A 25,343-nucleotide genomic window follows, 5' to 3' on the forward strand; every position below is an offset into this window, starting at 1 on the left:
AGAAAGAGACATGAATACTTCCCTTGGTCATCTGCTTCAGTCTCACAATTCCTGTAATTAAGAAATTCTCTCTTAAATCTAGTGCAGGGATGGCCAGCAACTGTCAGCTTGAGTGCGGACTCCAGTGGATTGGTAGTGACTGAGTAAAGCATTCTGTTAAGAAGCCTCTTGGGCTTCCCTGGTGGCGCAGTGGTTGAGAATTTGCCTGCCAATGCAGGGGACACGGGTTCGAGCCCTGGTCTGGGAAGATCCCACATGCCGCGGAACAACTAGGCCCGTGAGCCACAATTACTGAGCCTGCGCGTCTGAAGCCTGTGCTCCGCAACAAGAGAGGCCGCGATAGTGAGAGGCCCGCGCACCGCGATGAAGAGTGGCTCCCACTTGCCGTGACTAGAGAAAGCCCTCGCACAGAAACGAAGACCCAACACAGCCATAAATAAATAAATAAATAAATAAATAAAATAAAATAAACCAAAAAACCAATTGTTTAAAAAAAAAAAAAAAAAAAAAAAAAGCCTCTTAATTGATTAGCAATGTCTGCCATGGACAGGAGCTGTGGGGTAGAGGTGGGCCCCACCGCTCAGATGATTCCTGCTGCTACTTAAATCTATCCTCCACGGTTGTGTTATCTAGGCACTGACCACAGTAACCAGTGTCACCCCAGAGGTGCCGCTGAAAAAACACCCAGAGGGTGGCAGACAGGCATTGTGACCAGCTGCCATCTCCCTCTCCCTGCCTCTGGCTGGCGGCATTCTTCCTTTGCGGGAAGCAGAGAGAACGGGCTAGGGGGTGATTTCCACCCCGGCCAGCTTCCAATTTCTTCCTCATCCTGCCTTGCGGTTTCAGCCAGAGTTGGGTGAAGACTCAGGACTCTTCTGCGTCAGGCTGAGAATTCAGGGAAGCTACCTGGGCTCGTCTCCCTCAGTCCATGGGAGTGGTGGCTGGGCGGGCAGGGATTGTGAGGAGATGCTCATATCCCACCCCCCCCCACCCCCAATCTGCTCTGCTCTGCACTGCAGAGCCGCCAGCAGTGACAGCACCCTCCCTGGCTGGGGAAGGTTGTGGGGTGAGGCCAGCAGAAGCTCTCAGGATGCTGCATTCCTGGTGAGGGCAGCCCTCAAGTCAGGCAGGGACCCAGAGCTGACTTGGGTTAGCCCCGCAGCCTGGCTGTGGGAACGAGGTGTATGGGGGAGGTCCCTGGAATGGGGGGAGGTGAGGACTCTTTTTGGCTTTGTCACAAAGAAGGGGAAAAGCAGCCCATTTCCAGCAGGTGGTCTGTCGAAGTTTCCTATGGCAGAGTTTATTTTGGAAGATGGATGACAGGAATTGAGATCTGACATCCAAAACATGCATGATAAATCATCCCTCCTCTTTTCAGGGAATGACAGGATTTTCCTCTCTCTCTGTAACTGAGCAGTGAGCGAGCTGGGCGGGATCGTCAGCCCGGGTTCAATGTGCCTTTCAGGACACCGATGGAATGGAACATCATGGTCTTATTACAACTTAGGCGGCTGTTCTTGTTGGTTCAGATCAAGAGAACAGCTATGGAAATGACTTCTCCGAGGAAGGGATGATAGGGCTGCTTTCAGTATCCTTGAGAAAGATCTGATGTGGAGGGCTCGGCCCTTTCAACTCCAATACCCAGCTCCCCCAGCGACCTCTGGGCCTTTTGTTGGGATATCGAATGCTGTCCTCAGAAGACATGCCCCTGTTCTCTGGATCCATTACTTCGGGGAGACGGTCTCCTCGGGCTCTTCTCAGGTTCTCTGGAAATGGCTCAGCTCCCCCGCCCTGCCTCTGGCTTTAGGGTGATGCCAGGGGAAGGAGCCCGACAGGCTGCCTCTAATTTGTGTTGTTTCCCAATCTAACCCGCTGACATCATTCTCTTACATAAAACCCCTGCCACCACCACCAACCACCACCTGCCCGAAGTGATTTGGCCAGATGGAGCTGCCCACTCAGCGGTGCGGACACTGCGTCCTCAGGAGCAGTCCACACTTAGAGCCGCTCACCGACCTGTTTACTGAAAGGGCAGGGGACTTTCAAGGACCAGACCTGACCAGAGATGATCTCTTTCTTCTTTCTAATACCCGGAGCTTCTTTGACTCCACTTGCCTCTTTGGGGGACAAAGGAGCAGGCTAACAATGGGGCAAACCAGCCTTTCAGATTGCAACTGGGACGTGTTCTGCCCGGGGCACAACTATGGTCTGACCCTGGAGGCTGCAGAGGTGGGTGGAAAGCAAAATGACGGCCGTGTCAACCTTCTGGAGGGACCCTGCAGTCTTCAGTGGAGGGTGTAGGGGGCTCAATCCCCCCACCCAGGGCCCGGTTACCAGCAGGGAGCAAGGCCTTTCAGATGCGTGAGACCAGGCTTCCAGGGAGTACTTACAGGAGGTCCTGAAAGAGAGAGAGAAAATGCCAGGGTCAGTGTCACTGCCATAAGGGCTGCTCAGAAGCAGCTTCCCAGAATTCTTCAGCTGAGGGGTTTCCATCTGGTCTTCGAAGTTTGTATTTTCCTGGCCCACTGTCACCAATATAATCTCTTCCCCCTTTATTTCATCTCTGTATTTTTATCACTGGATGAGAAATCCAGAGGTCTGGGCCCCAGGTGCAGCCAGGCTGGGGCCCTAACTTCCCGAACTGTCCTTTCCACATCTCAGCTTCCGACCCCACAAAACGGGCTCCCTGGGACCCGCCCTAGCTGGGGCACATGGTGGCTTTGTCGAACACAGGGCGCTGGGCATCAAGGCTTTTTGCCAAGGGTCAGAGTGTTACAGAACCTGGAGGCTGTGATTATCAGCATGCCCGTTGTCTCTCCATGCTCACACGAAATGCAACAGAAAACAGGCAGGAACAGCAGGGGCCAAAGGAGGTTTTTCACTGGGTTCCCCACCTGATGTCTATCGGGCCTGTCCTGGTTTCTGTTAAGCTCTGAGTCAGGCTTTCTGCCCTCCTGGGTCCACTGCCCACTCCCTCTTTCTCACCGCCCGCCTCTGTGCCCTGGCCCTACCCTCCCTCCAGGCTCTCTCCTTTCTTTCCTCCTCCTTGTGGCCACTCTCCCTCCTCCCTCCCACAGGCCTCAGCAAGAGCCCTATCTCATTACGGACAGCCGAGAATTACAAATTCAAATGTTCAGCAAAAGGGGCAGGAGGATGGGTGGGGAGGTAAGGGAGAGAAAAAGCAGCAGCCGAAAGATAGCAAACAGAAAGGCATTTCTGCAAACATGAGTCACCAAAGCCCCAGGGCCCGTGGGATTCCCAGCTGGGCCTGGTGTGTCTGCCCAGCCCCTGGTGACCTGGCCACGTTAAGACAGCTGCTACTCCCGGCGCTTCTTTTATGCTCAGCCAATAAAGACTGCTTATGTTTCCCCTTGCTCCTCACGTTCCCAAAGCCAGCTTCCTTCTCTGCCTTCATCTGCCTGTTTCTCCATCCTGGTCCCCTTCCAGGAGGAAACAGCCTCTTTCATGCTGGCCTCTGTCAAGCCGTCATGTTAAGGGGGAACAAAATGTTTAAATTAAAAAAAAAAGAAAAGAGTCAAGGGGTGTAATGCCTGGGCGAGGAGGCCCCAGGCGGGCCGGCAGTGAGGTTTCAGAACAGCGAGAGGGAGGGAGGTTGAGGGAGGAGGGGACATCTGGGACCTATTAGGCTGAGGGGCAGGGGAATGTCACCCAGAATCTGAAAATATCCCCCAAGTGCACTTGCCAGAGGGGCCAGCCCAGCTGGAAGGTCCGTGCCTCTTGGTGGGGGAAAGTGTCCTCGTGAGAAACAGACTGGTGACAAAGTTCAGCCCGCGGCAATTTGGGGACAGTTTAGCCACATGGAGAGCAGATGTCCTGCACCCGCCGGGCTCCCAGTGCACAGATTCTTGGTGGTGGTGGAGGTGGGGTGTCCCCGGTGACACAGCAGAGCCCTGGTGATGGCCCGGCCCGCTGTTAGCAGCCTCGGCCGCACAGGTATCACCAGGTGTTGCCGGGCAGCTACCGTGAGACTTGGCTCTCAGCCTAGTCCCTGAAGGACAGTTTGCTGGGTCCTCCCAAGTGATGTAAATTCTACTGGCGATTTCAAGGTTTTTTTTTATATCCCCATCACCACCACTGCACACACTTCTGTGGTCCTTACTACATGCCGGGCACAATTCTAAGTGTTTTCCACTCCAGAGTAGATTCTGTTATGCCTACGTTGTAGATGAGGAAACTGAGGCACAGACAGGCTGAGCGTCTCCCCCAGGGACAAGCCGCCAGTAACCAGCAGAGCTCCTGACTCTTCATCCCACTGCCTCTCTCCGTGCCTCTCACTCAGAAAGCAGCTCACCTCATCTCCAAATCGCCCACAGACCTGGTCCCTCTCCAATCCTCTCCCCTGGATGCCCGCTGTGTTCAGCCTCTGGCTCCTCTCTCTGGACCCAACCCTCTCATCTCTCTTTTACGGGCCCCTTTTTCCGATGCAAAGGAATTTGGCTCTGTCAAGCTCTTCCAGGCTAGTGTTCCCCTACCTGTCACTTACACAGACTTCAGGATGTGAAAAGCCCCTGTTTGTTAGTTGATTCTGTACCTTAGGAAGGGGGAGAGGGATAGAGGAATTATCAAAAAAGACTTTTTCTATCACTAACATTTTTTTCCCCTGTTAATGATAATCCTCAAGGGTCCCCCTGGACAATCTTTAGGCGCCTTGGGAAATCTAACTACTGCCCTGCCCCAAACAGCTTTCATCAGACCTCTGGATTTCAGAGCAGAGGCTTCAGCTAGTGCTGTGTTCAAAGCCCAGCAGCTCTAAGGTGGCTGGGGAGACGATTGTGAAATCAGTAGTGCTTTGATGTCACCGGTTGGTCTCCATTGTGGGTCACTTGGCCACGCTCAGTAACATGGCTATTAACTGACTGGTCACCCTGGCCAAGCACCAAAAGATAGAGTCACCCCAAGGCATGACCAAGCGCCCATTGAATGGATGGGGAAACAGAAGCCCAAGGAAGGTAGTGACCATGCAGGGTCACTGCATAGATGGGTGGCAGGGATGGGACCAGAACCCAGGTCTCCTAACTCCCCATCCAGGGGTCTTCCTAACAAACCACACTGTCTCTCATGGCCTGTGCATTTGATCCTCTCACCTACCACCTCAGTGAGGCCCCTGCTGCCCTTCCCAAGGATTGGCTGACCTCCTCCAAGTAAGACAGTCATGTTCCTCCTAAAGGGACATGTAGGGATGGACTCCAATAAAGAATCCCAGCTAGTGTTCTATGTCACACCTTTCTTTGAACCATTTTTAGTATGTTCATTTATTCATTCAGCAAACATTTAATGAATGCCTGCTGTGTGTCAGTCGCTGTGCTGGTCTATGGCTCTATAAAGATGAATAAGGCACAGTCATTGCCCTCTGAGGAAGGAAAACTTCATTTTTAAGCACCTAATATCTACCAGGCCTGATGCTCTAGTGATACAGAGATGAGTAACTCATTTCCTCCCGTTGAGAAATCAACAGTTTCCTATGTCAGAGAACTGGAGAAATTCCAGAGAAGAGAACTAAAACGAACAAAAGGATTTAAGGGAGAAAGGTTTGCTGTGTGAGGACTCACCCACTCACTCAATCAACAACATCTACTGAGTGCCTATGACGTGCCAGACATAATGCTAAATATAGTCATTATAACAGCACATGCAATCCTTATAACAACCACATGAGGTTGGCATTATCCTCATTTCACAAATGAAGAACGTGAGGCTTAGAGGTTAAGCAACCTGCCTAAGGTGGTCTCCCTGTCTTAAATGGCAGCATCTGTTATTTTTTGTAGGTTTAATTTCCATGCAACAGAGCACGGGTTTGAACCTGGTCTCTCTTAGCCGGAAGCCTGTGCTCTCCAGACTGGAGGTCATCAAGGTCATCAGGCTGGGTGGGGCCCCTCCTCTCCCTTCCCCTCTTACCACCCTCCCCAACCCCCGTACAGAAGGCTCTGCCCCGTCCAGACCTTGGATCCAGTCCTGGTCCTGGACAGAGAAGCAGAGAACCACAGAGTGTGCCCAGGTTCTACGTCATATGAGGCGTGAACTGACCCTGCTTGACTGCTGGGCTCCCAGCAGCTGGGGTCTTAGCCCCAACCTACGCCGCCTGGTGCCTGCTGCCAGGCTGCCTGCAGCTGACCACCTGCCACTTGGCTCTGCCACGTGCCGACCCACCCATCCTGCCAGGACAGATGCTCTGTAACCCTGGCTCTCCTAGGACCTGGGTGACTAACAACAGTGCCTGTCGCACTCTGTCTGGGGGATCATGGGTTCTCAACCAGGGTCGATTTTGCCCCTCAGGGAACAGCTGGCAATATCTGGAGACATTTTTGATCGTTACAACTGGGAGGCTGCTTCTGGTCCCTAGTGGGTAGAGGCCAGGGGTACTGCTAGACATCCTGCAGTGCACAGGCAGCTTCCTACAACAAAGCATTATCTGGCCCCAAATGTCAATAGTGCCGAGAGTGAGGAATCTTGCGTGGACTGACAGGAGCAGGCCTGTCTCTGGACTCCCCCTGTGCCTGTAGTCCTGCCTGTACCCCTAGGATGAGGCCCTGGCCGCACTCCACCCATGGTTTGCCAACTTTGGGGATCTTCTTCTATAGGTTGGCCTGTTCTGCCTCCACTCAAGACCTTGTTGGGACAAATAATAATTCATTTATTGAGCAACTATTCCGTGCCTGACACTATGCAAACAACTTTATGTACCGCCCAACAAACCAGTGAAGTAGCGACTATTATTATTCTACAGATGGAAAAGCCGACGCCCAGGGAGTTTAAGTATGTGTTCGTGGAGCTCATATGTGCCTCAGCGGGTAGCTGAACCCAGGCCTGCCACTACCGTGGCGTGCAAGCAGCCTGGCACAGCCTCCCAGGGCCATGGGGCCCCCGTGCTGGAAGGAGGCACACACGTAGGTGAAATAAGGGGGCAAACTCTGCCTCGAGGAGCGGTGAAGGAGGGAAACGCGAGTAGCTCAAAAACCATCGAGAGAAATTTGTCAGGGACAAGCACGACGGCCTGTTAAGGGAAACTGAATGAGATCTGAGGCAGCCTCTGCCCTTTGAGGCTCACATCAAAGAGAACAGGAAGTCCTTCTCCCATGCAGTCCCATGGAGGGGATACTGGCTTTACAGGGGGTCACGGCAGACCTCTGGGCAGAGCATCTGGATTCGGTGCCACGGGAGCATGTCTCACACATCATGCTATGTGACCAATGCTTCCTCGTATTGAGGTTCACCACAATCCAGCTCCCATTCTACAGATGAAGAAACTGAGGCTCAGAAGGGATGTAACTCACCTATGGTTCACAGCTGGTAAGGGTTCCTGAATTCTAGTCCAGTGCCCTTCCTGGAACAGCCCACCACTGGCAGAGCTTTGAGGGGTGGCAGGCTTTATAGTTCTTAGAAAAAATATACAAGTACTCAAATGGTGTCTTGTGAGGGCCGATCATGATCATCTCTTCCCAACTCTGTGTTCACACTGGCAGCTAGAAATCAACCACGGTGGGAGTATTCACACCACAGAAATTCACAAAAGCTACAAGGCAGCCTCACCCCGACCCCAAAAGCCAACTGTTAACCATTTTCCAGCACACTGAGACTCTGATCTGTCCCATGATGATGTCAGCCATAAGACATCCCCAGACCTTTCCAGCTCAGGCTGATGGAGAATAACAGGTCCTGAGACGAGTGGGCAGCAGCTAAAATCACACACACCACACTTTCTACTCTTGCAGTCGTGGCAGACACCGCTAATCGATCACAGCTAGTCTTCCCACAATGTGCCTTGACGAGACTTCACAATTTTTTCCAACATGGCCACTATCAATCAGCACAAGCTGGCACATGAGGTGAAATCTATTAGTCATCTTGGAACTAGAGCCGTCTGGGTGGTGAGACACAGGGAAACAAGTAGGCAAAGCACGAGGGTCATTTTCTGACTTATCAGGGAGGACTGGGTTAGGCTTGGGGGGGCAACAGGGGTGGAGAGGTTGGGTATCCTGGACCCCCCAGCTGTAGCTTATGCCAGGGGTAGGAACTAGCGTTAATTGCAGCCCTCTCCGCCTGTCCCCATCCAGTTGTCAAGACTGGCAGAGAGACTGGGGAGGTGTGAGCACAAAAGGGACAGGAGCCAGCAAGACCCCCTCCAGTTTAGTTCATGTCCTGGCCCCAGGAGGTCCCCGATGACCTACTGCTGCCACATCTGGAGCCACCAGAGGGCAACTCGAATGGTCACCTTCCTGCAGACACCATGGAAGTTGCCTTCTCACCTGCTGGGGTCTTGGGCCAGCTCCAGGTGCTCTTGGAGCCCCCTGCCCTTAGTGAACCCCTCCCTTCACCGCGGAGGCAGTGGGATGGGGGAGGCGCAGGTGCCCTGCCCTGCACTTCTGGATGTGGAGCGGGTGTCTGGGTAGCAGGCTCTCTCGTCTTCCCACCACCCACTCTCCCTTCCTCCTTCCTACAGAACCTCGATTTTATTCTAGTCTCCACCCACTCTTCACACAGCCCCATGTCTCTGGGGAAGCCAATCCCAGGCCTAGCTGGGAATGGGTGAGGGTTAAGTGTCTGGGGCCAGGAACCCTCCTGAAGATGGCTCTGGGGGGTCAGTCTGCGCAGGCAAAGAGGAAGGCCACAGCTGAGGACGCTGAGGGAGGGGACACCCCAGTCCAACGACTGCAGTTCCCACCACCCGAGACTCCCGCATGCCCTGTGACTGGGAAAGCAGCCCCGAGGCTCAAGGAAGTGGCCATGAGGGCTGCTGGCTGGCAGGAGGCCACAGACAGGGAGGAGACCGGGCGTGGGGACCTGGCCGAGGGGGCTCTGTCCAGGGACAGAGAGCAACGCCAGGCCCCACAGAATGGACAACGGCTCCGACCAAAGATGGCCACCGGCCACACCTGTGTCCCCTCGCCAGCGCCATGGCAGCTGTAGTCCTGGGAGGATGAGAGAGGAGGGGATGTTGTCCTGAACTGACTGAGTGGTGAGTCCGAAGGGCTGAGTATTAAACAGGAAGTGGCTGAGTTTCTCTAGGTTATTTCTCTCACCCTCAGCAGAGGCAGGGGCTCGAGAGCAAAGCTGAACGCAGTATTGGGAGGGGGAAGACAACCGCATCTCTGCACACGTGAGCTGTGTTCCCTTCATACTCGCTGCACGAGTGTTTATTATCATAAACATCTGCTCGGCCCCAGCTGCATGGGGCTGCTGTGCTGGATGCTGTGAAAGTCAAACACCGTCCCTGTTCCCAGGGGCTCCTCTAGCTCAGGAGATGCCTCCCCACTCCAAGTGACACCCAGATACCCTGTCCCTCAGCCTGAGCTTCTGGCCAGCTTCTTCCTCAAGACTGGGGCCAGGAACCCCCGGAGTCAGACTGCGGCTACCCCTCTGGGCTCAGGGGCCGGACCCTGACTTCCGTCCAGATTAGAGCCGGCTTTGCTGTGGATCTTGGAGGGATGCTGTCCTCTCTCCCTCTTGGCTGCCACCCACCTGGCGAGCTCCTGCCTGGGGTGCCATGTGCCTGGACTGGGCTGTCTCATTGACATTCAGCCCTCCTCCCTCTCAAGGATCTTGTTTTATCTTTACTCGTTTGATCCTCAGAACAACCCTGAAAGGTTGGAGCAGGTATCAGCAGCCCCATTTTATGGGCGGGGGGGCTGAGGTACAGGCAGGGGAAGTGCTACCCAGCAAACTCCGGTCTCCCGCTCTGGCTCCAGCCCCCCGGGCAGCCCGCTCGCCTGCAAACTTGGGCCCAGCGACCACTGACTGCACTGGAAGCGGCAAGTGGTCTTAAGACACTGGACTGTCGCCCTCCTCCCACCCCGCCCCCCTGCACTGGAGCCCTGAGCCGGGGCTTGCTTTCTCCCTTCGGTTGTCACATGGGTCCTGCAGGAGGACAAGCCTCCGAGGCACCACACCTCTGAGCCCAGACCTTCTTCCTGACACCGGATCTGGCCACTGCATCTGAAGTTCCTGTGGCAGGCCCTGCTCGGGGCAGCTCAAACGTCACAGCTCTGCTGCCCGGGCCCCATCAGGCAACTGCGGGAGGGAGAGAGGGGAGGGGTTGGCCAGGGGTCGAGACCCTGGTCAGACCCACACGGGACGTTACCCCCCAGAGGCCTGGGAGAGGCCACAGGCTTCGTAGGTCTTGTCTTTACAACCAGGCCTGGACCTCCCAAGGATGAGCTTTTGTTTTTATATTAAAGTCACAGTTACTGACAACTCATTATGAGGCTGGCATCCTGAGTCTTCTGTCTCATCGTTGTCATAAACACGAATATTTATCAAGTACTCACCAACCTCCATCAAGAGCCAAGTCTGTTATACATCGTCTCACCTGCTCTTCACAATAGCCCCGCAAGGTGACACTATTATTATCCACACCTAACAGATGAGGAAACTGAGGCAGGGAGGTCACATTAGCAGCCCATGGTCGTACAGCCGGAGCCCAGGCATGTCCTTAGCTGCAAAGCTATGCATTACCTTGCTGACTAGCCACCACGACCCAGGCAGGTTCAGTGCTATTATTGCTATTATTGCTCCATAGGGGGCTCCTGAGGCACAGAGAAGTTAAATAATTTGTCCAAAGTCAGACAGCTGTAAGAGGCAGAGCTGGCACTTGGAATCAGTTATACCCTAAAGCTTTCCTTTTTAACCCCTACATTTATTGCTTCCATGAAAGCAAATAAGAGTCAGCAAGACAGGTGGTAGGGCGAGAGGGCTAGACTGTTGAGAACGAAAATCTGCAATGAGTCCTTTCTAGTCCCTTTGAGGACTGTGCATGGCCTCATCCATGGGCTAAGTTCAGACCACTCTCATCTCTCTTAAAGCTGGCTCCCTGAGTTCCCCCACTGAGGACTGATTATAAACCCCACTGAGACACTGCCTGTCTGAGCAGGAACTACAGCCAGCCACACGCACACTCGGTCTCATGGCTTCGTTGCTCCTTTCTTTATTTAGAAGTAGCAGGTTAGAAACTTGAGAACTTGCACTTTTCACGTATCAAACTGCCCAGAATCATGGGAAGAGCATGAGCTTTGAAGCCAAACACCCACAGATTCAAATTCCAACTTTGCTACTTGCTAGCTGTGTGACCTTAGGCAAGTTGCTTAACCTCTCTGAGTTCCAGTGTCTTTTTCTGTAAAATGGGGGTAATGATAGTATCTACCTTGTTGGAATTCAAGGAGTAAATGAGAGAATACAGGTAAAAGGTTAAACACTGCTCCTGGCTTAGAGTTAGCATACAGTAAATGATACCTATGATAATTAGTATGGTTATGAACTTGGAAAAACTGACATCCTATCCCAGAAGGCTATGATACCTTCCTCCGTTCTAAGCACAGGTACGGTTAACACAGAGAGCTCTTTCCATGTGCCAGGGACCATTCTTAGTGTTTTATGGACATGACCATATTCAGCCCGTACAAGCCTTATAAGATGAACACCTTTGTGACCCTCATTTTACAGATGAGAAAACTGAGGCACAGAGAGGTGGTGTCTCCGGCATGGGGTCACAGCTGGCAGGGGCAGGCTGACTCCAGGGCCCAGGCCGTTAGCCTCTGTGCTGCACTGCCTCCCAGATGAACGCCCCAAACACTGGAAACCATGAAGAACAAACAGGCAGGGGTCAGGGTAAGCTGAGATAAGCAGAGCAGGATGGATGGGGCTGGGCAAGCATCTGAATAAAACAGTACAAAGTCAACAGCTTTGAACCCGTGGGACAAATTACGTATTTTCTTGCTTCCTTGGGCCCCGACACTTCCAGGTTGGGGTCAGAATCAGAAGTCCTGAGTGAGGAAATCTCAGGACAGTTCTCACTGATGGAGAGTGCAGGCCCAACTCTGCAGATTGAGGCCAAGGGCAGGCATTGTTCTCTGGCCGCCAGTTTCCTGGAGTGGCCTCCGGCACAGGGCAGAGGGGCTGGGCTGCCCGAGCACAGATTGGGGCCCAGGGAATGGGGAGAGGTTTTCTATCAAGACACCCCCTGCGTTGTCAGGGTGGAAATCAATCAGGGCTGGGGCATCCATCAGACTCTGCTGGCTCTGACCCTTATTTTGATAAGGATCTGGAACCTCACTTGAACTTGTCATCCTTGACTGAATCTCCAGGAAGCTGCGAGATCCTCCCACAAGCTCTGGAGATACCTCCCAAGAAGAGTTACCTCCTGCCCCACCCCCACTCTTCGCCTTGGATCCTCCCCAAGAAGTCAGCAGTGTGCAAGCGATGATCCCTTGCCACATCCAAAAGGCACACAGAGTTCTCCAGCAAAGGTCACCGCATGTACACCGCAGCTCCACACCATCTCCTTTAGGTAGCTGGGTTTGATTTACCATGACCCCTGAGTACTGTGCACGATTCTCTCCAAGCCCTCAAGATATTCAGTTAGTTATTGGTCTCATTTCTATGTGAAAAAGCCAATTGCATGTTTTTTCTTCCTTGTCTTTTCTGTTAGACTATAAGATTTTTGATGGGTGCAATCATTTACTCTTTAGTCACTACTCTAAGAGAAGCTGAGGGAGATTAGATACTGCCAACTCCAGTGCCTGTGTAATACAGGCACTGGAGTTGTACTTGTCTGTACAGTCAGACAAGTAATAAGTGAATGAAGCAGGCCTGGTGTAGTGCGATAGGGAGTGGTAGAGACGGTGGCAAAGCACTAAAGGCTTGCTTGGGCGCCTAAAACAGAGTTACCACCTATCAGTTCCAACCAAGTACTGCCAGGTGGGGATGCAGACACACTATTGTCAGATCTTGAAAATATTTAAGAAAAGCCAAAATTGGATATTTTATGCAAAATATTCTGATTTCTAAATGTTGATACTAATTAAAAAAAATTTTTTTAACTATTCAGCAAGCCAAACAAAGCTGCATTTGGTCCTTGAGCTGCTAATTCACCATACATAATCTCTGGGGATCTTCCAGGCCTGATGTGTTCCAATTCCACAGCCAGGATACGTGCTCAGTAGATCCTTGCTGAGGACATGAATGGGTGGATGGCTGGATCCACTGGTTATCACGGAGCTCGAAGTCTGTGAAGAAACAGTGTCCTAACGGTATTTGCAAACTGAATTTACGTTTGAGAGTTAGCTTTAACCAAGTGTGGAATTGCTTAGTTATGCCACTTTCAAGCGTGTTTACGTCCCTCCCCTCTTTGCCTTCCTCCTGCTGCTGGGCATGGAAGCCCAGAACTGACGACTAGCACTGAACAAGGCCAGAGCCTTAGGGTGGCAGGTGAGTTAGAAAGTTGAGTTTTACTCAGGCTTGGAGGTAAAGCAGGGTTATGTTGAGCAGTGATTGAGATTAACAATTAATGAGGTGCTTAATTGCCCTGGGTATCTATTTTTCTTAAATCTTACTTTAAATTGTACACAATTAAAAATATATACTGTGATGAATAATTAATAAATGTTAATGTCTGGTCATAATACAGAGTGTTTTAACTCAGGGGTCGCCAACCCCCATCGCTTGCATTACCAGCCTGAACCATCCCCCCAACGCCAACCCCGTTCCATGGAAAAACTGTCTTCCACGAAACCGGTCCCTGGCGCCGAAAAGGTTGGGGACTGCTGTTTTAACTTATAATAGCATAATCAAGTGAAAAATTTGCTTGTCTCTGTCTCTCAGTTATGTCTCAAGCAGCTGTGCTATCTGCCCACAAGGTCATGGTTAAGGTGTGCATATGTAATTGTGGGCCAGTTAGTCCTAACGACATACATAGCCTCAGGGGCAGCAGCCTGGCAACCCGGCATGGGCCTCTGCCATGCCACCTGCCTGGATGGTACCACCAAACCCTCTGAACAGGAAAACAGCTAGTGTGTGCCAGACAGTAGACTGGGCGTTTCCTATTCACTATTTCTAATCCTCATAACACATCTTATCTGCACGTATTCTAATTTACAGATGAAAACACCAAGGCTCAGTAAGGTTAAATAGATTTTCCAAGGTCAAATAGCTAAAAATGATGGAGGTGGCATTCTCTCCTGGGTCCATCAGACTGCGAAGTCCATCCTCTTTCCACACAGCACACTGCCTAAATAAGGGCACATCCTCTCTTCCTTATACAGGACAAAGTTGTTCAGGACCCAAGATTCTTCAGGGAAGCACCGGCAGGGTTGAGATGGAAGCCCAGATGTCAGAGCCCTACTTGTAGTACCAGACTACTCTGGAATAGCAAATACCTGGGATATGTACCACTCACTACTCATCTATCCAGGGCCCGTGGCAGACATAACCAATCTGTTTCTATGCTGCTTCTCGTACTTGTGGCAGCCACAACCAATCAATCACAGCTGGCTCCCATGAGGAAACATATTTGCCATCCTTGGCCAGGCTCTTAGCACAACTGCCAGTCAAAGAACTTTCATAAACTGAAGATGTAGAAATGCTAACCGGAGTCTGGTGGCAAGCAGAGATAGATGGAAACCACTATCTTCTGAACTGAGAGGGCCTTAAACATGTGATAGGAGAAGAGGCAGAAGGAAAAAGAAAGGATGAAGTTGGGCTCTGTGGTCTTATATCCCAACCCAGAAAGGCTGGGGGTCAGACCCGGTTTGCACTGCGAGTTGGGTGACCTCGTGTGTCTGTGCTGGGGCTGCGGGGTACTGCGGTGAACAGGGGCCAAGGAACTGGATACGTCTGAGCTGAGAAGAGTGAAAACCCTTTGGATCTTGCATTTGGCTTTGCTTTCTAAAAAAAGTTTGGTTTGCTTTTCTGACATGTATTTATTGTTAAAACAGCTCTTTAGGAACATTAAAGGACATTTCGTGAAAGAAAAGCATCAACCCCCAGCCCCCTGCTCTCACACAACTGTTTCCATTTTGCTTCTCCCCTCTGATCCTCCTCCCCATGCATGCCTAGGCAGGGTTGAAATTAGCGAGCACGCAATAGAGGATGCTGATTTCTTCACTCAACATGACAAGGTAATCGCATTCCCACCCTTGTGCTGCCTTCCAAGTGACGTTTTTTAAATGGCTGCACAGTATAGCATGATTGGCCTAGATTTGTTGGCTACTAGATCTGGAAGTCTCTATTTTTTTGTATTTTATGCTATGATGAATAACTTTGTGCATTTAGCACCTCTCGTGATAAATTATTTTCTTAGGCTAAGGAAGTGAGAGTATTGGGTCGACATGAAACCTTGTATGAACATCGCTCTGACTTTTTGCCCTTGCTTTTGACCTCACATGTGTATAAACTCTTGAGAGTTTCTGGAGCACTGAACCTCAGCTGGGAGGTTAAGAAGGCTACTCCAGGCCACCCAGCAGAAGAGAGCCCTCGATGGAACCGATGCTTGCCTCTCAGGCTCCTCGTCCAAAGCTCCTGCACACCCATAAGCCCTCCCTGCAGGGGTGGGGGGCTGCACGTGGACAGGGGGTGGGCTGTGGAGCCCACAGGAAATGGGGACACGGCATCAAGAGGAGGGTGAAGCCTCTCTGGTGGCCACCAGTGTCCCCTCCTCATGGAAGGTCGCCTTCCGACAGGAGGCCCTGCCTGACTTTTCAATTAAGAGAAGATGCTGTTTAGAGGGGGCGGGGCACCCCGGGAGCCCAGGTTGTCTTAGGTGCTGATCCGCGTGAAGGAGCTCACAGCGGAGAAGCCTCTACCCCCTGTACCCAGCCCCTCCACCCCACCCCCTGCAGCTGGACAGCCTGAGGCCAGGGCTTCGGTGGGGAGGGCAAGCCGTGTGAGAGCTCTGTGCAGGGAAAGGCTGGGTGGTCTCCAAAGCTCTGGTCCCTTTCTGCCCGAGGCACCGGGAAAGCACAATAAACACAGGCTGAGCAGCTTCAGCCCCAGCTCAGCCCCAGTCCCTGGCCCAGCCCCTGCCTCAGTTGCCACGAGTCCACCTTGGCTGAGAGTATCACTTCACTGCCCAGGAGGAACGCTTGGAAGTTGAGCCCAGCCAGCCCCCACTCCTCTCCCCACTCAGCCCACTGGGGGCTCCCAGGACTGGGTAGGTATGACTGCAGGCCACGCTCAGCACCACCCAGGACCTCACCTCCGGCCCACTGTTCCAGCCTGGGGTTCCACAGAACTGCAGGGCCGGTGCCCACACCCAGGGCTGGAGGCCATCCTGAGCTCACACAAGCCCAGCCTCCCCACCCAGCAAAGTCCTAGCCAGCCCACAGTCAACGGTTGCTTCTGGAGCTCTTGCTTTCTGTGTCTGGCACTGTCCTAAGTCGGTGCTGGGGTTACAGAGGTGAAAAAGACAGAGTCCTGGCATGTGACCTTGAGCAAGTCAACCTCTGAGCTTCAGTATCCTCATCTGTAAAATGGGGGTAAAGCAATACCTACCATGGGGGTGCTGTGACAGTTAAGTGAGATCATATACGTGAAGCACTTAAACCAGTACCTAACATACAGTAAGAGGTATGTAAATATTAGATTTTACATTGTCATTATTCTTTCTAGTTGCAAGCAATAGATAAAAGACAAACAAGCAAAGAAACAAACAAACAAACACAGAAATAAATGAGAAAAATCCAGGCATTGATAACTGCCCTGAAGTTAAAATATGGTAATGTACTGGAGAGAGGCTGGAATTTGAGAAAATGAGAAAATGCTTTAGCTTAGATGATGGAGGAAGGCCTTTCTGAGGAGGTGATACTAAGCTGGAACTTAAAAAATGAGGAGCCAGTGTGAGAGGATCCAAGGGATGATTATTCCGTTCAAGCCACACAGCAAGTGCAAAGGCCCTGAGGTAGGAACAAGCTTGGGTGTCTGGGAAACAGAAAAAAGACCTTATAGCTGGAGCTGTGGTATCTAATTCAGTGGCCATTAGCTACCTGTGGCCATTAAAATTAAAATTAAATAAAATTAAAATTAAATAAAATTAAAAATTCAGTTCCTCAGTCTCACTAACCACATTTCAAGTATTCAATAGCTACATATAGCTAATGGCTACTGTACTGGACAGTACAGGTATAAACTATTTTCATCACTGTAGGAAGTTCTATTAGCAGCTCTGCCCTAGAGCTTTGGGAGGAAAAAAAGAGATTGACATGAGATGAGGCAGGAAAGGCAGGCAGGGGCCAGAGCTCAAAGGATCTGGAAGGCCAGAGCAAGGAGCTTGGCGTTTGTCCGAAGTGTACTGGGAAACCCTTGAGGTGTCCAGACTTTGGACTGGGCTCGGGAAGAGCTCCCTCTGATTCTCCCCTTTTCTGAGCCTGAGGAATCCTCCAAAGCCAGAGCTGAAGGGGAACAGACATATTCACGGAGTCTGACGAATCTACAAGTTCTGAAGCGTATACAGGAATGCCCCAGAAACTCCCCGGGACCTGGCATTTCCCTGGGGGATGCGTGGCTCCCTTAGGGAAGGCAGAGGTGCTGCTGGCACAGAGCCCTCACCGTCAGTTCTTTTCAAGGATTGCCTTGGCTGAAGAGAAGCCCTTTGTCCAAGGCCGCCACAGCAGGCCAGCCCCTGAGCCCAACCTGGGACGGCGCTGAAGGGCCATCCCTGCTCCAGAGCTCCCCGGGGTGGGCTGGGCCTTCCTTGAGACTACACCGCAGCTCAGCTTCTCCCTTTGCCCACTCCTGCATCCTTCCCTTCCCGTCACCCGTTTCAAAGCCAGCTTTCCAGGGGGCACCCAGTCTGCCTCAGCCCCTCAGCATCACAGGAGAGCAGCTGGTCCTTTTGCTCGCTGGTGGGAGACAGTGGAGGAGTCAGAGCATAAAGTAGTCCCCATGTCGACAGCACTAAGTCAAGCACAGCCCTGATCAGAAGGCAGCCTCCTCTGAGCGAGGGTGGCCCCCGGAAGGTCCCCAAAGCACCCTCACATTGGACATGCCCCAAGGGGTGAGAAACCATATTCACTGAGTGCCCTCCTGTGCCACGCGGTTTACACATGTGGTCCCAGGGCCCCTCACCAGGCCTCTAGGGGCAGCACTGTAATCCTCATCCTTCTAGAAGCAAAGCCTGGGCTTTGAGAGACACCATAATGAGCCCAACTTCCCACAGCTCCCAGATGCCAGAACTGGGATGCGAACCCAGATCCTGTTGATTCTAGAATCCACTCTTTTTGCCTGTACTGCCCTGTGCAGCCGAAACTCACCGAGTTCCGAACACAAGGATGTCACGCGTTGAAGCACAAGTTCATGCTAAGGAACGTGGACATTTGGGTCTCATCTCACCTTTGCTGTAGTCAAGAACCAAAGTGACACTCTCTTCTCTCAACCACCACCTCACCTGGGGGGTGGGTTATGGTATAGCTACAGCTACCATCTAACGTCTGTCACAGTCACCACTTTTCCAGGCTCTACAAATACCGCTTTGATGTGCTAACAGCCCCTAATGGAGACAGTGGCTAATAAATCATTCACTGGAGCCCAGGATGGTCAATCTAAGCTACTCTCCTGACATCTGACCTCACTCGGGAGCTGGCTGTGGGACCACGGCACATCCCAGGCACTGGGGCAGGACAACTCAGGGAAGCTGAAATCCCCTGAAGGCAGTGCACAGTGGGCAAGGCCTGGAAAGAGGCCAGGAACATTGTGACTTCAGCAGATGGGAAAAAACACCCATAAAAGAGTCACTTGGGGATGACAGTGGTGACCTGCCCTGGGGACAGGTTGAGGCAGCCTGGGAAGATGTCAGGAGACACCAGCCTTGTCAGTAGCCCCTGAACATGATGCAAGACTACACCATCGGCTTCTGAAGAAACAGGACCCCCGTGCTACTAAGGTCAGAAAGTCTGCAGAATAGGGGCTGGGGTTGGTGGCAGGGGTGCTGGTAGGGCTGGGGCCAGGATCAAGAAGAGATGTGAAAAAAGAGAAACAACATCCTCTCCTCTCATTAAAAAAAAACAAGAAGAGAAACCTACCATCGTGAGGCAATAATTCCACAGCCCTTCCCCCCAAAGACGGGGCAGAAGGGCTGCCGAGCCTGGTCCCTGCCCGTGGGCTCTGTGCTGGGGCGGAAGGAAATGGTGAGTTACCGTTGCTGCCCGAGTCCCCCTCAAGCACCTGGTCAGGTGACCAAGGGCATCTGTGCCAGCCCCCAGCTGCCATCCTGGAGGAAGCAGGAAAGGAATTCAAGGGGGAGGGAAATCCCATCTTGTCTCTGGTGGGACAATGGGTCTGAGGCCTGCATGTGACTTTCTGCGGGTTTAGGGTCAGGAACCTGTTCCTTGTAGGCACTGTGATTTAAGAACCTTTTAACATTCCAAGACATTTGAAAAATGGTCTTAATATTTCTCTGTGTTTTTTTGGGTCTTTTGGCCGCGCTGAGTGGCTTGCGGGATCTTAGTTCCCCAGCCAGGGACTGAACCGGGCCACGGCAGTGAGAGCGCTGAGTCCTCACCCCTGGACTGCCAGGGAATTCCCTCTCTTTGTTTTTGGTAAAATTGTTAAGGCAATTTCAGTCCATCTAAGCCGGAGGGGAATATGGAGATGAACTGCCTGGTGTGACTCAGGCAGAGAAGGGGGGCACGGTACCCTGGGCGGCTGGGGACCATGGCAACAGCAGGATACCCCGTGGGGACGGTGTTGCAGGGGCAAATGCCGGCTGGATGTGGCAGCCCTTAGCTGTGCAGATGTCCGCACTGCCCGTGATACGTAGGGATAAGGAGAGCTGTTGGATGGGGGATGTCAGGGGTGGTGGTGTAGCCTTTCTTGCCCTTAAGCTCCCCACTGGTGCTGGTTGTTTCTTCTGTGGGGGATGCTTCGTTTGGGTTTTATAAGAGCAGGGGGATCCCCTTCTTGTTCACTGAAACATCCTTGTCCATCTGTCCCCAGAAAGACACAACAGAAGTCTGGGGTGGGGAAGACAGGTGAATCAGATGCCAACCACGTGAGACAGAAAATCAGTCCACACCTGTCGGGCTCTTCCCTCTTTCACTGAGGGGGATTTTGTTTACACTCTCAGCATTTCTTATAACGCTGGGAGCCATGAGCTTTGGAGCCTTGGAGACTTGGAGCCTTGGAGCCAAACAGACCTGGGTTCAAATCCCAGTGACTCTCAGTAGCTATGGAGCCCCCACAAGTTTCTTTTAATTTCTCGGGGCCTCAGTCACCTTATTTATAAATGGAACTAGTAGTAGCAGCTTGTAAGATTGTCATGAGGGCAGGACATATGGATGCAAGGGTCTTGCACTGAATAAGCATTCGGTAAATGGCAGCTTTACTTCTTGTTACTCGGCCACCTTGTGGGTCAGGATGTTTGCTATGGGTTGATTTTAATTTAATTCAGGCCACAGTTCGCTCACACTTTGTCAGCAACCTCAGCTGTACGGCTTCGTGATACTCTTTGGCCATCTATCCACCTTCTTGGCAACCTCTGCGTTTGTCCTGCCCCCTCCCCCAGAGCCCCTTGTCTCAGCTGCTCCCAGGGGCTCCCTCACCTCCCGACTTAGAGAACCTGAGCAAATGATCCTAGAATCCATCAGGCCTAGACAACCCCACTCTTAGAACCCAGACAGGCTAGGAAGGGGAAGATGGGTGGAGCCAGGGGGCAAGAAGGGCTGTGCTTCCTGCCCGAGTTCCAAGCACACTGGCTCTCAGAAGGTGCTCTCATGCCTGTGGGTCAGAATGCAGCCTCTGCAGGCAGAGGGCCTCCTCCCCGGCCCACTGCCCGTGGGCCAGTCCCACCCCACTGAGGACCTTGAGGGGAAGAACCTATTGAACTTTCTTTAAGTTCTTGGCTGGTTTTGTGGGGCCTGCCTGGTTGCTTTTATGGGCCACAGATGGGGAGGGTAAAGGGAGAGTGATTCAGGGCCCCTCCTCCGCCTAGGCAGGAGCCCGTGTCCCTCCCTCCCAGGGCTCCTAATCCCTGCAAACGCCTGTCCTCCTGAGCTGAGATGCTGCAGAGCCAGAGGCTTATACACAGTCCCATTATTTATTGGGAGGCTTAGGGCCAGGATGAGGTCAGGGCCACATTCTCTTCTGTCCTGGCTCTTCTCACCTGGGTTGTAAGCAGGGAGAGAAGGAGAAAGGGGAGAGGGAGAGGTGCGGGGACAGGATGGAGGAAGGGGCACTCATGTGTTGAGGACCTACTATGTGCCTGGTCCTGTACAAGGTATTTACAGGGGCAACTTGACTGAACAGATCACAGTAGGTCACTTATACCTGAGGCAAGTGCACGTGTGAGCAGTGTGGATGTGTGTGTTTGGAGACAGGATGGTACAGTGGTCAACAGTACAGCTCTTGAGTCAGGCCTGGGTCCAATCTCCAGCTCTGACTCTTAAGGGATGACTTCATATACACACATTCCTTCACCTCTCTGAGCCTTAGTTTTCTCATCTGTAAAATGGGGATAAGAATGTCTACTTCCTGGAGTTCTAGAGGAGCTGGAGCCGAGCCTCAAGCATGGGTCCTGGCACACTGTATAGCTGCAGTAGATAGACGGTGGCTGTCATGAGGAGGAGGAGGAGGAAGAGGCTAGGAGAGAGGAGCATGAGAGAAGAGGAGAAAATAGGAGAGAGGTAAGGAGGAGTGTCTGGGCAAGAGAAGTTACCCGCTTGCCTGGGATTTGCCTGGCTTCAGTTTTCCGGCAGCACCCTGCGGGTGAGCCCCTAAGGAGAACCGCAGCTCCCACTGGGAAGCCCCAGCTAAGAATGATGGAGGGGGAACCAGAGGGTTCCAAGCAGCAGAGCTGCAGCCACTGCCCCCACCCCAAATGCCTGCACACCAGCTTTCACCAGGAGCCATTGCACAGAGGAGGGACGTCTCGGGGTGGGGGTGGGGGATTTGGTCCCTCCTGGGGCTCCTTGCTGAGATTCAAAAAAGCACCCTGCGTCTTTAAGGAGGCACCTGTTGGGAGCGCAGGAGGGAGGAAGGTTAAGATGATTAGCTGGTGCTAACAAATTTAGGATGTGGAAGAAGTCTTTTCTTGGCTGTCCATCAAAGGGAGGATTGAATGTCCCTGAGGTTGGAGAGAGCAGAACGAGGGGAGGAAAGGGCTGGGGGAGGGGAGCAGGAGGGTGTTATGTGCTTACCAGCTGAGCCTTCTCCCTGGACTGGCCTTTCCCTGGGAACTGGGGGTGTGCGGGAGTTGGGCAGGCTTGCAGGGCCACGTGCTGCCTGTCCAGCTGCTGGCCTCCCTATCAGCCTGTCTGTCATTACCCCTCCCCCACGGTCCCAACCCCAGCTCAGGTTATGTCCAAGCAGCTGGGCTGAAAAGTGATCCTGGAGGAAGAAGGCCCTTCCTGTTGATTAGGAACCAGGACACTCTCCCCTAACCCCCCTCTAGCATGATAGACCCCTGCCTCATCCAGGCTCCCTGTTCTGGGGGGGACCCCCAGCCCCTCGTCACCAAGGGCTGTACCACCCTTCATCTAGGTTCCCCTGTAACCAAGGGAAACCTGCATGGTCTCCCAGAGAGATCACAAACCACTCACAAAAGCCTTCATAAAAGGTTATTTCCGGCACAGGCTGGAAGGAGGGGGGCACAGGATCCGCGCCACGTCCAGGAATGGTTCATTCAGAACTGCCTGGGCACGGGCTCTGGGCCAGGCCCTGTGCCGGGCACTGGGGAAACAGATAGCAAGGCACCGTTCCTCTCCCTGCCCTAACTCCTGTCCCCAGGAATGCGCCGACCAGCGGGGAAAAGAGAGATGAGAACAAAACAATGCACTAAAATGAACCGTAGAGACAGCAGCGGTGTTCAGAACTCAGTGGGCAGAAGGAAACCTGGAAATGCCTATCTAAATGCAGCGTTCTAGACCACAACCTCGGAGATTCTGATGCTGAAGGTCTGGTGTGGGCCCTGGGCATCTATCTGCATGGGGGTAGTGCTGAGAAAGGGTGTAGGGATGGGCGCAGGAAGCAGAGAAAGCTTTCCAGACTTGGTGGCCCGAAGCTGATTTCTGCTGGGCAGGGTGGGCAGGCTGAGAGAGAGGAAGGGTCGAAGGAGGCTTGCGGGTTGGTGAATGCCTAGGTTGGTGTGGCTGGAACGTAGAAAAAGACCAGGCTGAGCAAGAAGCAATATCTCGGGAGCATCCCGGGGGCGTTTAATGTCTTCAGCAAGGGAGGTCTTGATTGGGTTGGCAGTTTTGAGAAACTGTTCTACTTGCAAAGTGGAGGGTAGGGGGAAGGGACCAGAATGGAGGAGGGGCAATTGATAGCATGCTGTGGCAAGGATCTGGAGGAGGGCTGAGGGTGGGAGTAAGACGGTGGCAGGAGCTGGGGGGCAGGGAGGGGGGGTGGGCAGACAATGGGGAATATCAAGGAGGCTGAGTCCGTAGGTCATGGTGCCTGGTGGACTGGGGGGTGAGGGAGAGGGCGGAAGCAGCGTCAAGTTTCTAGTCTTGGTAGTGGGTGGTACGGCCTGCTTTACCCTGAGGCTGAGGATACAAGAGAAATAAGATGGTTCAAGAGGAAAATGGGGAATTTCATTTCAGACCCAGTAAAATCCAGGTAGAGAAGGAGGTGTAATCGGAGCAGATGTGAGGCCCAGCGGGGCAGGATACAGTTACGAGCTTCCCTCGGATCACTGATTCCATAAATCCCGGGTGTCTGGCATCTGAGTACTGGGCCTGTGCCCCATGCCCTCCGCACCAGCCATGCTGAGTCGTCCATCATTTCCATTGCACAGACAGCTTTTCTGCCCCATGTGTTAGCACTTGCTGCTCCCTGGTCTGGGCTGCCCTCCTGCCCTCTAAAAATCAAGCCCCACTCCTCCTTCAAGACCTAGAGCCAATGATGCCTCCTCTGAGAAGCCCTGAGGGCTTGCTATTCCTTTCTTTTTGCTTCCGACTCTCCTTGGGTGCTTTTTACATTCTATACTTTATTTGTGGGCATCTCTCCTGGAAGATGAGGACCATTTCTTCTTCCAGTTTGTGACCTATCGAAAACCTATCACAGAGCCTGGCCCAGAGCAAAGGATCAGCACCTTTTTATTGACAGATAAACCCAGGTGTATTGATGCCTAGCTCCAGCACCTTTTTATTGGAGGGCAACACCTCTCTGGTGGATGCAGCCGGCCGCTGAGAATGTACATGGAAATGAACAGACTGTCACCAACCCTGTCGCCACCTTCACCATCACAGTAAACATCGGTAGACAATTACTCTACTCAGGGTACTGTGTCAGGTTGCGTCACATTCATTATCTCATTTAATCCTTATCAAAATCCATAGGATAAGTCTCCTCATCACCCTCGTTTTATAGATCAAAGCTGTCCAGCAGGATGTTTTGCCACGATGGAAGTGTTCTATGTCTGTGCTGTGCAACACGACTGCCACAAGCCACATGAGCACTTGAAATAAGGCTGGTGTGACCCAGGAGCTGAATTTTAAACTTTAATTTTAATTAGTTTAAACATAGTCACATGTGGCTAGTGGCAGTCATAATGGACATTTCAGTGTAAACGAAAACAGACTGAAGGGGTTGTGTAACTTGCCCAAGACCCCACAGCTGACAAGTGATAAAGGCAGGACTTGCACCCAGGGTTGTCTGGCCCCAAACCCATGCTTTGAGCCACCAGGCTTTAACTGCATCTCCTCTTCTCAGCCCCAGATTGTGGGTGCGGTTGGGAGGAGCTTCGCATCATCACACCAGCTCCAGTTCAGGCTGGTGGCCTCTGTGACCACCAGTCGAATCCTCTGACGGTTTGTGCAGTGTGACTGCCCTGTGTGAGACGCTGGGCCTCCCCGGGGCCCTCCACTCCTGCTGCGACAGTGAGTGCTGGAGGAGATGATCCCACATCCCCCGGCACTCACATCCCACGAACCACAGTTTCTTTGCAGGAGGCCTTTGGTCACAGGCTCCGCAGCTGGAGAATATAAACAGTTTACTCTCACTGCGTTTCTGCAGCCCAGGCAATGGGGAAGATTTAACCTTGCTTAGTCCTGGCACCGACTTCCAATGTTTGCAGACCTGAGGCCTGTGAGAGCCACTGCTCTGGTGCAAATGGCGCTGGCCAATCACTGTGGCCCGTCTGAAACCCCCAAACAGTAGGGCCTGGAAGGAGCAAACCATGAGTGATGCAGTCCTTGCCCCCTGGCTGCTGCTGGGGACACTGGTCCCCTGGCAGCACACTGGGGTTAGCCTCTGGGCACCCACAGCCTGCTGTGACTGCTGGGACAGAGGGTAGAGACCGCAGTGCAGTGGAAAGCCAGCATTCGGGGTGGGGATAATGTTAGTGCCCAAAGAAGCTTGGACAGATGAATGCTCGGGAGGTGGGAAGGGAGAGGGGAAGAGAATCCTTAGAGACGCGTTGACCTCAGCGGGGCGGGGGTACAGAATATGGATGTCACATAGGGACTGGGTGTGAGGACACCCAGGTTCTGGTCCCTGCTCTGTACAGAAGTCAGTCTGAGCTTTTCAATGCACCGATATGATTAGGTCATGGCTCTGCTCAGTACCCTTCGGTGGCTCCCCATTGCTCTCAAGATAAAGGCAAAAACCTTAACATGGTCCACAAG

At 52.6% G+C, this 25,343-nt stretch overlaps 1 protein-coding gene across 17 annotated transcripts in view; it reads right to left on the reverse strand.

Moving 5' to 3' along the window:
- COL13A1 (collagen type XIII alpha 1 chain) overlaps window positions 1–25,343 on the reverse strand; it is a 279,468-nt gene that overhangs the window by 83,127 nt on the left and 170,998 nt on the right. For all 17 annotated transcript variants that reach the window (XR_005016755.1, XR_005016754.1, XR_005016751.1 and 14 more), the window contains one exon: window positions 2,391–2,398. Coding sequence is in view for 4 of the 17 variants with exons in the window: in XM_036827814.1 (XP_036683709.1) it covers window positions 2,391–2,398 (8 nt within the window). In the remaining 13 variants the exon portion in view is untranslated. The remainder of the gene's footprint in view (window positions 1–2,390; window positions 2,399–25,343) is intronic.

The sequence above is a fragment of the Balaenoptera musculus genome, chromosome 16 (assembly GCF_009873245.2).
Source record: "Balaenoptera musculus isolate JJ_BM4_2016_0621 chromosome 16, mBalMus1.pri.v3, whole genome shotgun sequence".
NCBI classification, from domain to species: Eukaryota; Metazoa; Chordata; class Mammalia; order Artiodactyla; family Balaenopteridae; genus Balaenoptera; species Balaenoptera musculus.